This window comes from Mucor mucedo (genome assembly GCF_025094135.1).
Source record: "Mucor mucedo strain NRRL 3635 chromosome Unknown EV154scaffold_18, whole genome shotgun sequence".
Classification (NCBI taxonomy): domain Eukaryota; kingdom Fungi; phylum Mucoromycota; class Mucoromycetes; order Mucorales; family Mucoraceae; genus Mucor; species Mucor mucedo.
In genome coordinates, this window is record NW_026252302.1 from 340,086 (window position 1) to 355,218 (window position 15,133).

General features: G+C 37.4%; 4 protein-coding genes across 4 annotated transcripts; 1 reads left to right on the top strand and 3 right to left on the bottom strand.

The window, feature by feature from the left end:
- Positions 1-554: 554 nt before the first annotated feature.
- On the bottom strand, positions 555-1,958 carry EV154DRAFT_549262 (uncharacterized protein; the record flags this gene model as incomplete). The annotated part of the gene is made up of 3 exons (XM_051604860.1): positions 1,277-1,958; positions 1,061-1,192; positions 555-604 (listed from the first exon to the last, which is right to left on the bottom strand). The coding sequence occupies exons 1-3, from the start codon at positions 1,662-1,664 to the stop codon at positions 555-557; spliced, it is 570 nt and encodes a 189-aa protein (XP_051460741.1). The 5' UTR covers positions 1,665-1,958.
- Positions 1,959-3,900: 1,942 nt separating this feature from the next.
- On the bottom strand, positions 3,901-4,948 carry EV154DRAFT_478573 (uncharacterized protein; the record flags this gene model as incomplete). Its single annotated transcript, XM_051598194.1, has 2 exons — positions 3,901-4,184; positions 4,708-4,948. The coding sequence occupies 2 exons, from the start codon at positions 4,946-4,948 to the stop codon at positions 3,901-3,903; spliced, it is 525 nt and encodes a 174-aa protein (XP_051460742.1).
- A 3,464-nt stretch (positions 4,949-8,412) lies between these two features.
- On the bottom strand, positions 8,413-9,477 carry EV154DRAFT_478574 (uncharacterized protein; the record flags this gene model as incomplete). Its single annotated transcript, XM_051598195.1, has 1 exon — positions 8,413-9,477. The coding sequence occupies one exon, from the start codon at positions 9,475-9,477 to the stop codon at positions 8,413-8,415; it is 1,065 nt and encodes a 354-aa protein (XP_051460743.1).
- Positions 9,478-10,537: 1,060 nt separating this feature from the next.
- EV154DRAFT_579325 (uncharacterized protein) lies at positions 10,538-13,889 on the top strand (the record flags this gene model as incomplete). The annotated part of the gene is made up of 12 exons (XM_051606581.1): positions 10,538-11,003; positions 11,065-11,273; positions 11,333-11,467; positions 11,524-11,712; positions 11,761-11,906; positions 11,972-12,095; positions 12,157-12,427; positions 12,489-12,720; positions 12,780-13,063; positions 13,133-13,252; positions 13,315-13,442; positions 13,503-13,889. The coding sequence occupies 12 exons, from the start codon at positions 10,538-10,540 to the stop codon at positions 13,887-13,889; spliced, it is 2,691 nt and encodes an 896-aa protein (XP_051460744.1).
- Between the last annotated feature and the right edge of the window lie 1,244 nt (positions 13,890-15,133).

The following is a 15,133-nucleotide window of genomic DNA, read 5'->3' on the forward strand; positions in this document are numbered from 1 at the left end:
ATCAGATAAACCGTAAAATTTAATTTTACAAAACCTTGTCTTTTCAGGCTTATTAAATACCTTGGAAACGGTGCACGTAACTTTTACCACCTTCATCCCCCTTTCGTTAAAAGAGATGAAAACCCAAAAGTGTTCATCATTTGTAGGGAAATGATTTCAATGCCAGTTACTCTTTTTTAAAACAGAGCTCAGGTATTTCTAGGGCTGACGATGCGTTTTGGCACTTTCATCTTCTTATGCAGAGGACAAGTGTTACATACATACATAAAAAGTGCTCCTATTTTATGAAATGCATAGATATACATTATTACTAAAGTAAATAGATGCCAAGTGTCTTGAGTTTGTAAACAGGAATACAAAAATCAGGTAAAAGATTTGATCATCAATGTTAGAGATGATTGACTTTTATCATAATTTTTTAAAACCCCCATAAACAGCGAGGGTTTCTTTATTCGAGACAATTGTTAAATGAGAGTTTCCCATATCAACATATTTCTCTTTCTGTAGTTACAAACATAATGTAACATGAGGCTTTATCCAGTTGAACGGGCCACTCAAATCTGCAGGGATACATGCATATCTCGGCTCAACCAACTAGAATATTCTATATCAAAACAAAATACATGTCACATTACATTTATGATAGATAATCATCCATACATCATGCATTGCCCCGCTTGTTTTCATCATAACGCTAAAGGATGTTTAAAAGCTGAAACATTGTGGCAAGTAAATATGGATACCACATAAAGTGATGCACTTTCATAAACCGTAACTACAGCATATATAATTGATGTACTGCTACTCATATTAGTAGTCGGTCCATTTGGAGACTAGTATAAAATGCTATAAAGGTACCTTCTACAGCTGCCAAAAAAATTAAGGTTGGAAAATCAAGTCACTTTCTAAAAAGGTTGTGTATTAAAGAGAATGGTGTTTTATTTTTTTTCATTAAGAAACAACTTTACATAATGTAGTTGGATCAAAGCAAGGCCAAGATAGCGTCAAAAAAAAAATAAAAGCTCAAACTTAAGAACAAAGTCGACATATAAGCTCTTACCAAGTTCTATAAGTAACTGTTCTTTTGTATATGGACGAAAACCAACAATCTGAAAGTACCCATCCTCACTCGATAGTATATTATTGTCTTTACAAGTATTAAGGTATACACATAAGCAGAAATTTGAAAAAGCTAAAAATTATTTTATTATTTTTATTAAATTGAGTACCTAAACATTATCAGCAAAAGGGTTTTGAGGCTGATGGTTGTTATTACGAGAATGCGAAGGTTGTTCAGTATGGATGATGGTAGCATCCCGCTCTGATTCGTCATTGATGTTTACCAAGATATCATTACTATTGTTATGGGGGGTATATTGAGGAACTTGCTCCTTATAATAATTATTCATCTGTCGTTGTCTCTGAATATCTTGATCATACAGCTGTTGTAATAATACTGGTTTCAGCTGTTGAAGTTGGTTTGCAGATATCTGCTGTTGTTGTTGTTGTTGCTGTGATCTTTCCAATTGGTGTTGCTCATACAGTAAATTTCTTTTGGCTGACATTTTCATTCTCTTCAACCAACAAACATATGTGAGGAGCACAATGACAACAGCCATTAATGAAAATATGACAATGAATAAAGTTTGGTTTGTATTAGGCATTTTTTTTTTTGGCAAAAAAGTAATAGAAGGGGCAGAATAAAGATTTTTTTTTCAAGAGAATACTAATGAAAACGTTAATGATGGGTCGATTAATTAATTAGAGCTTGTGTGACCTGCGTAAACCCAAATCTAGGCATTCATCATGTGTACAGTGGCTCCAAGCCCAAAGTTCGCTTTTTCAAATATAAATTCGTTTTGGTTCCGACTCAAATTCGCTTTTCAAATTCGCTTTTTTATTGGCCAAAGTTCGCTTTTGTAAATAGCCCAAATTCGCTTTTGTAACACTCAAAGTTCGCTTTTGTTTACAGTCAAATTCGCTTTTGTCGAAGTGAAATTCGTTTTTTTTTATTGGGCTTAAGTACACTATTTTCAGAAATTATTGGGACATTTTGAAAAAAAATTGGTACTACTAGGTGCTCTCAATCTGCTGTCGTATTCTGAGAAAGGCAAAACAAGTTACTAAAAATGTATAATAAAAGCATTTCCTAATCGGATGAATACGAGGGGCAAAAGCTCAAATATTCAGCTGAAAAAGGAAATACAAGTGCTGACTTTAGATATTATCCAATAAAACACTCGAAAGCCGATAGTATTACATAATTTGAGCTTTTTTTTTGTTGCCCATTTTAGTGAATATATTTGCCTTTCTCAGAATACGACAGCAGATTGAGAGCACCTACTTTCGAGAAAAAATTGGTACAAATCTTGAACTGTTTTGGGACACTTGCCTAAATAATATTGGGACACTTTTTGAAATTATAATGAGACAAAACTAAATGGTACTTGGGATGAAATCATAACTGCTTTTTCCTTATTTCATAACATGTCAGATATCAGGATTTACTACGAAGACGGAATAAATGCTCCAGTCGATGAGCACGGAAACGAAGCTGTTGAGATGGATGTAGACGACGAAGCCTTCCCTCTCGGCAACATCACCAACTACAATACTTACGTTGATAGCAAACCACCTAAAAAGACTTGACCGTAGTCAAGGACAGCAAGATTAAAAATAAGAAGAATGAACCCAAGATTGAATACAACAGCTACACAGACAAAGACAAGGCAAGGTTCTTTATCCTTATCTACGACCATGGCATGAATCCTAGTCAAGCTTGGAAAGCCCATGGCCATATATCAAGGTCAACCGCCTATAGATGGTACGCAGAGGATCAAAAAATGGTTAACGGAGAAATTGAAGACGATGAAGAGCCTTCAGTAAAGAGAAAAGGTCGACCAAAACTATTGAACGAAGATCATACGGAGCATCTAAAACAAGAATTCAAGGATAATCCATCAGTAACGATTGAACAAGCTCAAGATAGTCTTGTCAAGGCTTTCTCAGGTTTGGCTGTCAGTCAAACGACTATTTACAATTACATGACGAATGATCTTGCCCTGACGTTCAAGAAGGCTCATTTTCATTCCAAAGAAAGAAACTCGCCAGAGAACATTCAAACCCGGTATGACTGGGTGGTCAAATGGAGCCAAACCGACATGGATTACATGTCCAACTGTGTTTTCATTGATGAATCAGCTTTCCATATCAACCTGAAGCGAACAATGGCGTGGTCAGAGAGAGGAAGTCGAGCGGAAGTGATTGTCCCTCAAACAAGAGCCAAAACTACAACTATTCTTGGTGCAACTAGTGTGTGTGTGTGGGGGGGGGTGTTGAATGTTCAAGTGAGGCTACCTGGAACATCGAACAAAAAAAGAAAGCTAGCTGGCACGTCTTCTGGAAAAGCAACCGCAAGCGTTGGTACTGTAACTGGACATTACTTCAATTTTGTTGCGAAAACAATGGACATCATGGACCAACATGAGCAATTCAAAGATTTTTATCTTATTATGGACAATGCGCTCATTCATACAGCCAAGGATATTGAAAGGTATATCATTCAGCGAGGTTACAGATGTGTTTACCTTCCACCATACTCCCCTGAGCTCAATCCTATTGAGCAATTCTGGCATGTGGTTAAGAGCAAACTCAAGAGGGAGAGGCTCCTAAAAACCGAAACACTTTCGACCAGGATTACCGATGCATGCAATGATGTGTTGTACAGTGATCTTGAAGGTTCTGCTCGCTACTCTGTTAAGAAATTCGATGTTTGTTTAGCGAAAGAGCCTTTGTAATAAATGAATCCTATTTTCTCTGAAAAAGTCCCAATGTTTTTTTTAAAAGTGTTCCAAAGTTGTTCAAGAAAATGTTCCAAAATAGTTCCAATTCTTGTTGCATTCAGTGATTGAAAACAAAAGAGCAATGTCGTTTTCGGTCTTTGCCTGACTTGAGAAAGCTTGAGAGAGTTTGGAGACTTGCACCTTCTTTTTGGAATTGCTGGACATTACTATCAATTTGGATGCATTTTTTGTAAATGGCACGTAAAGGCATCAAGTCTTCCAAATTGGCAATGAATGCCTTCATATCATGTACGCTTGATGGTATTGGTACGGACACCAGTTCAAGCATGACATAGAGCCCTTCAGCAAGCAATGTTGTTACGTAGAAGCTGATTTGCAAGCCTATTCACCCAACCCGATTCAGTATTTTTCGCTATTGCCACGATCTGAGTAACTTACAAATATTTTCACAAACCACCAATATTGGCCGGCCTCACTGTATGATTTTGAGCGTTAGAGATGGCCGATATCCTGCAGAAATAGCCTCGAAAGTGGTGAAGTTAGCCGATTTTGCCTGTCTAGTGGCCTATTTCCGACAGTTGTGCTAAATTTGTCCTTTACAAAGGCACAACAAAGCCGATTATAGGGTTCCATTACATTAAGAGCTTTCGCTGTATTGTTTTACTGATCTTGTGGGCCTTCCTTGGGTGCGATTTCCGCAATCATTGCTTTGTGAAAACCTGATGCAATTAGTGACAGAACCGTGCGTATTTCAGATCATTCTGCCCTGAGACCAAGGGTAATTACACACACGCAAACGATTAATGTTAAAGGGCAGAACAGTTTTATTAGAGCAGCATGTGCACTTGCTGTTATTCATCTAGTTGCTTTAATACTAATGTTTCGTGAAGATCGAAAGATCTACTTCTCGATAACTCCTGGAGATAGGATGAGCAATGCGCCACGTAAGAGAGTTCAAAGTTTATACTCGATGAATGATGTTGAGGTGAAATCCTGACAGTTAAAGGGTAGGTGTAATCCATCCCTTGAGGAAAGAAAGTCCAGATACGACGGAGAGATCCACCGTTGCGAGAGGGATTTGAGATGAAGAATGCTTTGAAATGTGTTAGCATGCAAACATTGTCTTGTACAAAGAGATGAATCATTACCTAAAGTGCCAGCTGTGCTTTTGTTGAAAATATAGCATTTATGCACACCTTTGCTATCTAAAGGATCGTCCTTTTTCAAGACCTGCATTGAATCTCACTATGTAACTCGTGCTGGACAATTGTACGTAGTCTACTCTCCCAAGAATCTGTTTTTTGTCAATGAACCAACTCACACAAGTCTTTCATTATTAAAAGTCTATGTTTGATTCTGTATAGAAAAAAGCAACTTTATTGTATGTACATGGTCGTCTCTCCTACATTGACATTCTCGATTTTGCTATTTCTACGTTCTTGTCGTTCAAATCTGATAACGCTTTAAGGTAGCCTCTGTTTCCAACACTAAGCACCATTCTCTTGTTGGCTACAATTTCCTCTTTGCTGCTACCCAAACTGATCTCTCCTGCTTCTAGCATCTTCACTATCTTTACCATCTCCTTCCACTTTCCTTCCTCTGTAATGGCATCATAGATAGCGCCAAATGTTGCGCCATTGAATTCGTCCAACTTCAAACTTCTTTTCATGAAGTCTGCTGAATCTCCTACTCTAAGCAACAACGCTTCCAAATCAGAGCGATCCACCTGTCTTCGTGCGAAGCTGTTGATGATGAACGATTGGAGGCTTAATGCAATCGAATTGACAGATGGGTGATTGTCGGCATTCAGTGGGTTGATAGGGAAAAATCTGTCGTGATCGAGGCTATATACTTAATATATGACTCTATCTACACTTCTTAAATCTTCCATTTGATAATCCTAAATATAATTCTTATTGGCACTTTACATTACATACCGACCACCGATCGCTTATTTATCTTCACAGTCAAGAAGTGCCGAACCACTTATTATTGACTTATTACGAAACACTATTCAGTTTATCATACGATGTTGTACATTTGCCGGGTCATTTAAACGACATTGCTGATGCTGGTAGTCGTTTATTCAAAGAGGATTATCATTTGGAGGGGGGTAAATTAGTTGACGAAACAACTTCTTCTTTCATCACCAAGCGTAAAAATAAACACGATAATCCAAATGACCAGTCACAAATTTCAAATCCAATTCAAAAAATTCAATACAAGAAGCGCAAGGCTAAAGCTATTCCACAGCTCAAAATATCTTCGACTTTTTATAAGAAAGCTATGAAACAACATGGAAAAGATTACATACAGAACTTTAAACAAGAATCTAAAACACCCATTACATTACCTGAAAGTACATGTACCTCTGGTACTAACACCACACCCGTTGTATTACGCGCTTTACAGTTTGCTGACTACATGACTCCACCTGAGAAAGAACGTGACGATATTATTAATAAAGCACACCTTTTAGGTCATTTCGGTATTAAAGCTGTAGAAGACACAATACATAACGATTACAAGTTACATTGGACAAACATGAGAAAAGACATCATACGAATTGTATCCAATTGCGACGCTTGCTCACACTTTAACATTGCTAAAGTTGGTTATCACCCTTTCAATAGTGTATCGCCAGATCAACCTCTAGATCATTGGAGTATGGATCTTGGTACATTCAATACAACCTCTGCTAGTGGAAATAATTACATGCTTGTCATGGTAGATCATTTCAGCAGGTTCACAATTCTTCGAGCACTACCAGATAAGACAAGTTTAACAGTTGCTAAAGAACTACTAAACATCTTTTGCTTGTTCTCATGGCCAAGGATTTTGTCTCATGACAATGGATCTGAGTTTATCAATGAGGTTGTTTCTCAATTGGTTCTAATGAGCGGCATTGACAGAAGACTATCGTTACCTTATACGCCACAAGGAAATTCTGTGTGTGAAAGATTTGTGGGAATTGCCAAAACCAGTATTGTAAAATTACTGAACGGAAAATATGATGACTGGGATCTTTATTTAAATCCAGTACAACTAGCAATGAACATTAAGTATTCTAAATTACATAAGTCTAGACCATACGCTGTTGTATTTGGCAGACAGCCTAACGACTTTAAAGATTACTCTAATGAGACACCCTCTCTATCACTAGAAACAGCGGACACTAAAATAATTAATGACAGACTTAAATTTGCACAAGAAGTTGTTATACCCCAAATTGCTGCACTTATTAAAGACACGCAAACAAAAGATCATGAGCGCTTTGCGAAAACTCATAAAGTACTTACAGATATGTATCCCATTGGTAGAAAATGCATGATCATCAATGTTCATCGCAGCTCTAAAGTACAAGAAAGATATTCGGGACCTTTTACTATTACAGGATACACAAAGAATAAATCTTACATCTTAGCAGACCAAGCAGGAAATTTATTATCTAGAGACGTACCTACTCAGCAAATTAAATTACTACCTGAAGAGAAAGCTTCATAAAATAATACCGCTGACGGTCATTATGAAGTACAAGCAATCATAGCACACAAAGGTGAACCTAATAATTATTCATATCTTGTTCACTGGTTAGGCTATAACGACCCTATATATCATACTTGGCAAAAAGTGAAGACTTTGATTCCAAATTACATATCGAATTATATTGGGCTAGACGTAATGCTGGAAGTAACACAAACAGCTCCTACAACAGTAAATAATACTATACGTAAAAAGGCTAACCGTGATAAACATAGTAATAAGAGCTCTCGTATTATTACTAGATCTCAGAGATTGCTTGAATCACAAAGTAACTCTAAGTAAAAAAATATAGCCTTTTTCCGCAAAGATACTTTTTTACCTTATAAGGTTTTTTTCATTTTGGTTTTTACTAGCACATATATTTACTACAGATCACCCATTAGTTTAATTATACTCTATTTTATTTTACATTTTACACAGACACAGACACATTCTACGGGTTGGGTTTTATAAACACTATTTACGTGTAAATACCTCTTCTTTAAAAGCTTATCAAAGTGTGGTTGGGGGTAATGTCGTGATCGAGGCTATATACTTAATATATGACTCTATCTACACTTCTTAAATCTTCCATTTGATAATCCTAAATATAATTCTTATTGGTACTTTATATTAAATACTGATCATTTACTTTATGTACAGTCTTGATCTCATATCATCCTTCATACAAGTATAAGGCATACATTTAAATAATAACATAATATGAAAACATATGAAGGTTACATCAGCCACGTTGAGGTGCCACAGCTATCTTTAATAAGAACTACATTTTCCCCTGAATGTTGTGCTACAAGACATACACGGTTTAAGAATGAATGTTATTGTTATTGTTATTGACATCTCATTATGGTCTTTCTATATGGGATCATTACATCCGAGTATTATCTGGATAAATCTACCCACAACCGTCATCAGCCCATCTGTGATCAATGTCTGAAATAATGTGTATATAAAGACCCCCATTTATTTGTTTAATAAAGCTTTAGTTTATTTTTGCAGTTTGATAATTTCACTTTGTTAAATTTTACATTTTATTCTTAATTCGCTATTATCACTCTCGAATTTCTCAAAATCCCATATCGTGGGTTGCCTGTAAATGGAAGGACCATAAGTTACAGCAATCTTCCTTGTAATACTGACGCAGGAGACGTTCTGATCGAATGACTTGCTGGCCGTGCTTGTTGATAAAGATCTTGCTGCTTAAACGGTCTCCGTCAACTACTGAACTGTTCTTAAGCGGCTTTACTGATGAGCCCAAAAAGGCATCAACAGGCTTTCCTTTCAAAGCAACAAGGCCACCAACAGCAAGCAGCTCAACGCATCCGTGTAGGATTACAGAAACTTCGAAGAAGTTTTTTCCCTTCTCAAATTTGTGATGCAGCTTGGCGAATGTTTTTTTGTTGATCCACTTGTTATCAAAGGAGCAATCATCGGCATTCTGGATATGCACGAATGCATCAAAGCTAGTAATGAGGAATTTTACTTCCTCAAAGCAAATGATACATCCGGCAAATGAATGTCCTATGCTGGCAACGGTGTTTCCAAGATTCTTGACAATGAAAGATTCAGGGAGAGGTTCAATGCTGCAAGATTGATAACCCTCTGATGCGATCAGATCGTCGATTGTATTGTCAGAGATTGAGCTTGCTGTATTGAATTCATTGGCTTCGTCGTCGAATTCACATCGAACTGAGATGGCTCCGGCTCTAAACTTCTGCTTGTCCAGGATGCTTTTCCAAATATCTGAGGCGCTTGCAGGTACAATAAAACCAATGCTATTGTGTGAGTTGGCGGCAGCTTTGAGCAGGTTACCAATGATGAAACCTGACATCAATTTGTCGCGCACAACAAAGGTTTGCAAATTTCGGCAAATGCTTAGTGATCTTACTGCTCGAGAGCCGAAATCTGGAACTGCTACATTTCTTTTCAAGAGTACTGATCGTGCCAACTTGAACTTGAGAAGGTTTTTCTCTGCGAAGAGATCCACCTGTCTTACTGAACCATTTTTGTTGATGCAATGCCAATAGTGCTTGCAGATTGTAGCATATTGAAGACGATCGTTCCAATTCGGAATATAGTTGAATATAATGAGAACTACTTCTTCAGGGAGATGACTTTTCGAATAGCCCATTGTATATAGCAAGCGAGGATGAAAAGCGACCGCTATCAAAAGTGAATAGGGAGGCTATTTACTTGACATGAACAACCTTTTGTGTTACAAACTGAAGGTGTTTATGTTACTTAATCTCATGCTTTATAGGGAGCTCACTACCGAGAATAAGGGGCATATGTCTTTTGTCCCTATCACAACACTGGTGGATTCTTCTACTGGTCTTCCAATGCCAAAAATTCAAAAGCACAGAATCATCCGTCAAAGAATCATTACTATCGGGTACACCGAAGAATGCGTTACTTTACTCTAGATTTCAAATCCTTTTCATTTCGGTTCAAAAGTAGAAACGTTTCAGATACAAGTTACACAAGTAGGGAGGCATTTTTATCACTTAGAACAACGATTTTTATTACTTTTAACGACAAAAAAAAGAAACAGTATGCTATGGTAGTCTAATCAAACCTGTATTCTTCTTGGCTCTCAAAATATGTACATTCTGATTGACAGGATTAACCACGAGAAGGTGAGAATACGTCTAATCCCAAAAAACAAGCGTTTGGTAAGCTAAGCCATCTTATCGAGTCCGTTGCGAATACCGGCACCTCTACACAAGAACTGAACATAGCGCGCCGGCCACAGTATCAGAAACTAAGGATATATCCATAAGAACACATACAAAGAAACTTGATATGCAGCTACCAAACTACCCCCAGATCCAACAAAGAAAAGAAGAAAAAAAAAGAGAAACGAAACGAAACCGTTGAAAAAATCTTTTTATAGTTTTAGGGGGGTAAATTTTTTTGTTGCTAGGCACACCACCAAACATAGTCTAATAAAAATCAGTCCTACAAGATAAAAATTAAGCGGTAAAATTGATTATCTAAGAGATCCGCTTACAGCCATTTCCAAATCTCCAAATCTCCAAATTTCCAAAATTGTCGGCCCTGTTATTGGCCAACACCTATTATTGTGTGTTATTGGTTTATCACCTAACAGTAAAAACCGTAATGAGAAATTGTTGCCCTTTTTTTTTTATCAAAATCACGAAATATATCTAATGTTAAACGATTATTCAAATATGTCTCAAGAGGAAGCTTTTAGATTACTCGATGAACAACGCAACGCAGTTCTTGAGTCGTTACGTGAGCAAAACGACAGCGATCTCGAAAAAACCGAAAGTATTTGTTCTTTGCAAATGCAAGCAAACCGGTTAGAAGAAGAGCATGGCGTGGAAGTTGATATTAATTGGGAGGAAGTATTCCCCAATGAGCAGCTTCAACAACAGTTCCCATATTCTCCAGCCGACTCGCCTATGGGTGAAAACTTTGACTTTGATGAGCCAAGCTTCGATCCTGTTGTTGAAACATTATCCAACAACTGGGAAGAGTTGCTGCCCAAGTTGGTGGATTGTTATATCCTGTCCGTGAAAAACTTGGGCGTCCCGAAGATTTTTGCCGGCTATGAAGAGATGTCTTTTGGCTACACCTGTAGTAATGAGAATTGTGGTTTCTCGACAAAACCATTGAACTTTTTTTGTACCCGATGTAAGAAGAAAATTTAATAATAACGTAGTTGGTCATTGCAGTTAACAAGTCATTCATTTAGTTGTTTTGGTGAATGACTTTAAGTGGTGCAACTGTAAGAGTCTTTCCCAAGCTCTTATGCTTTGTGGATTTTTACCGTCATCCCCAATGTTCCCCAAATCAGCAGTACATTTGGGGATGTTAAGCAATCTTAACATGTTGAGAAACCACCTCGGCGCTTCTGGGCAAGCTCTTGCCGACTATTACAACGCTGTAATGGGAAACCCAGAGGTAACTATAATATTTTTAAAAACTTACTTCCATATGCTGACAGTCTTCCAAAAATCAAGAACGGCATTTCTCACAAGATTTGCCAAAACCTGCTGCCGCTCTACAGCAGGCTTTTGCTTTTGGTGGACAGCGCTGTAGACTATTTGGCTGCCACCTGTTCTCTCCAGGATAATGAGTGTCCTGCCTGTCCACAGGTTAGAAATTGAAAGATATAAGGACGGTGAATTGATATTAATGTTGGTTTTGTTAGGACGGGTTTCCTGGTACATCTAATAGTACCAACAACATAAAGACTATCTCTTTGGATGGCTGCTTCAGCATGAAATGTCTGAAGTCCAAAGATGATAGTCTTCATCAGACACCAGTGCCTGCAATTGAGAAGATGTGGGTTAAGCAGTCAACGGTGGACTTTTATGAGAAGGAGAGAGCAAGCAGAGATGTACGTACTAAAATACATAGAGAATCTTTTGGGCTAACTGTAAATTAGGTCCTGGCCAGTGAGAATACTCATCGTGCATCTGGTCAGACGGCATCTCTGAAGTCAAAAGTCTTTCCTGTGAAAGGCCTTTTTGCAGCCTCATGCGGACGACATGAATACGTCTTGAAGCTTTCAGACATGGCTACCGGAGAGGGGTTAGTATCTTAATTTAATTTTGTAACTGACTTATCAATTTTTTAATGGTCTACTTATTTACTAGCTTTAAATACTCTCTGGCAATGATTAAAGAACTTCTTGGGAATGAGGATGGTGCAGCTGTTGCTAGTCGTATACCGAAGGTCATTTTATACGACATTGCATGCCTCTTGGAGCCTTCCTTAAAAGTAAGTTATGATTTAAAAATATTCAGGTTAATATGAAGGGACTTACAGCTATGGCCATTAGAAACATTTCGAGGATCAAATGGAAGGCACAGGAGGTTGGTCATTGGCAGTGCCTGCTTTTCATGCTTTTGCGCATGTTTTACACTGCCAGGCTAAGCGCAACCCGAGATTCATGGGCACTATTGGTCGTACTGATGGTGAATCCCTTGAACGCTTTTGGTCATATCTGAAGCCCTTCATCAATATGACCCGTCCCATGAATCATCCAAACCGTCGGGTTGTTCTTACCATGGCAACGCTGCACCGTAACCAAATGAAAAAATGGAATATGGGTAACTTTGGAAGTCAATACTGATCAATTATTTTTAATATTAATCAATTGTAAAATATCAGGTAAATTCTTGAAGACAAAGTACCAAAAAGCAAGCAAGGCTTTGGAAGAAATCAAGGCTTTGGGAGGAGAGGCCTTAGTTGCCCATTCACACTTGCACCGCCACAACTGGGATCTTCAAGTACAGCGAATGGCCGCCGGCAAGTCATGTGCTAGTATCTGGAGTCAATTTGATGATGGTGTGAACAAGGCTGTAAGATATTATGTCTTACAGTCTGTTCATCACCGCTTCAGGTAAGTGAAGTCTTGAACATACAATGCCGATCTCATATCTATAAACTTTTGTTTTATAGTACTAGCAACAGTGAAAGATTGTACGTCGGATCGTCTAGCTTTCTTGCTAGCGATCTTAGTGCAATCAAAGCTGAAATGAATGAATTGCTGGTGGCCATTAGGGCTGAAAATCCTAACTTTGTGGCGGTTCCTGAACAGGATCTTACTCCCGAGGTCCTGAACTTTGGCGAAGGTTACTATCAGGAATACCTTCGCCTGAAACGAATCATGTTTGTCGACTGTTTGAGAGAACATGTTCAAGCATACAAAGGTGTCGTCAAACGCCTCAAACACGGCGGCCTCGGTAATAACGCAACACACCATAGAGATTAGAAACTATGTTCATCTCAGATATTTTGTAATTACATCATAGGAACTAGTCTTGCTGGCAAGTGCAAAGAAGCACGCAATGTGCACAAAAAGCACATCTTGTACTTGCTGGCTAAATACAAGGAAGAGGCTGCCAAAGGTAATCTTGGGTTTGACGATACCGGTATGAAAAATTATATCTTTTACTATGATGCGTTTCTGATATGCCGTTTCTTTTGTTTTTAGGATTTACGTATGTCAGTTTTGAAGACCTGGTGGACGAAGAAAATGGTTTCTGGGGACCGGATGTCACTGAAAGTGTAAGACTTTATATTGACTATACCAACGTTGTGAAGGAGATGGAGATGTTGAGAGTACGTATATTATAATTTAGGATACATTTGACACTAACTTTTTTTCTTCTTGATAAACAGTGTGAAATTGTTAATCTCCTTCACAACGCTAGGGCTGAAGTCGACGAAAACTATGGATCACTTGCTTACTTGGAGCATAAAGCAAGTGATCCCAATGATGAACATCAAGCTCTCTATCTGGGGGCCTACAAGCTGATGAAGAACAGATTGGACCAGAGCATCAGGTGGAGAGAAAGATGCATCTCGATTCTTCTCCCCACCATAACCAGTGTGGGTCGTCAAAACTTTGAAGACCTAGATGATGAGCATTTAAACCAGGCGACCACATCGGTTATTGATGTTCTGGATCTGACTGCTGGCGAAGATCCAGATGTGGTGATAACAGAAGAGGGGTCCGAACATGACATGGCTTTAGCCCAAATGGACGAAGAAGAAGAAGATTTCTAACGACTTCTTTGTTCATTCCCCCTCTTCTTCCCATCACCACTCCCCATCACCACTCCACTCTTCTTCCCACCACCACACCACTCTTCTTCCCACCACCACTCCCCACCACTTTATTCCTCATATCTATCAACCCAAAAATCTTATAATAAAACTAGAAAAATAATTTAAAACTGTTTGGTATATAATGTCTATGCATAAATTTAAACATTGCATGTCTAAAAAAAATTTAATATGATAAAAACGCTTAAATGATAAAAACGCTTAAATGATAAAAACGCTTAAATGATAAAAACGCTTAAATGATAAAAGGGAATTAACTATTAACATGGTTATATGGATAAAAACATTACTGCTATCATAGCAATTATATATACCTACGTATCGAAAGGCTTAAACACATCATGTCTTAGGATATCCTAGGTTATGATACTACAATCATTCAATCAATGACATAATTAATTTCTGGAGTTTTTATGTAAATCAGTTATATCATTATTAATACAGTATAGTTGCATAAAATAGCGTTTAAAATCTTGAAATTTATAAAACGTTTGTCAAGAAAAGTCAAACATTCCAATTTTTATGCAATGAGGAAACTAAAACCACTTCTATGAAATGATGCGTTCATTTACGTTATAAATATAAACTGAAGTTTGAATATATTCCTAACTTTTTCAATCACTATTAGAAAAATACATGTAAAATAGTACTGACATCTATAGTTTTGTATCTTAACATTGTAAAAGAACTTGAATCAAATTACTGTAGCTCTGAACAATATATCTTTTCAATGGCTACACTTTAGAATATTAAACAAAACTGTGTAGTGGGTATCAATTGATTTTATTTATGGTAAAAGTACTACTTCAATATCATTGCCGATGGAGAGAATATCATGCTATGTTAAATTAATTATCCACATTACAATCATTAATAAGTTTTTTAATTTAGATTTATTTCATGATATAGTTATCCAAGTTAGTCAAGCTAATGAGTTATATGTCAAACTACGGTATAAAGAAGCACCTAATAAGGTCAACATGGTGCTTCATTAAATGTTCGCAGAAATCAGAACATGCTGCATATCTAGTAGTGTTTTACGTAAATCAACTCAATTAAGTTCATGTCAAATTACACAGGTACGTCTATTGATTGCTCGTAATTTATTCAGATATATCAAAACAAGTTAATCCGAGTAATTCAGTTTGATCCAACATCCCGTTAAACTATACGTAGAAGTTTTT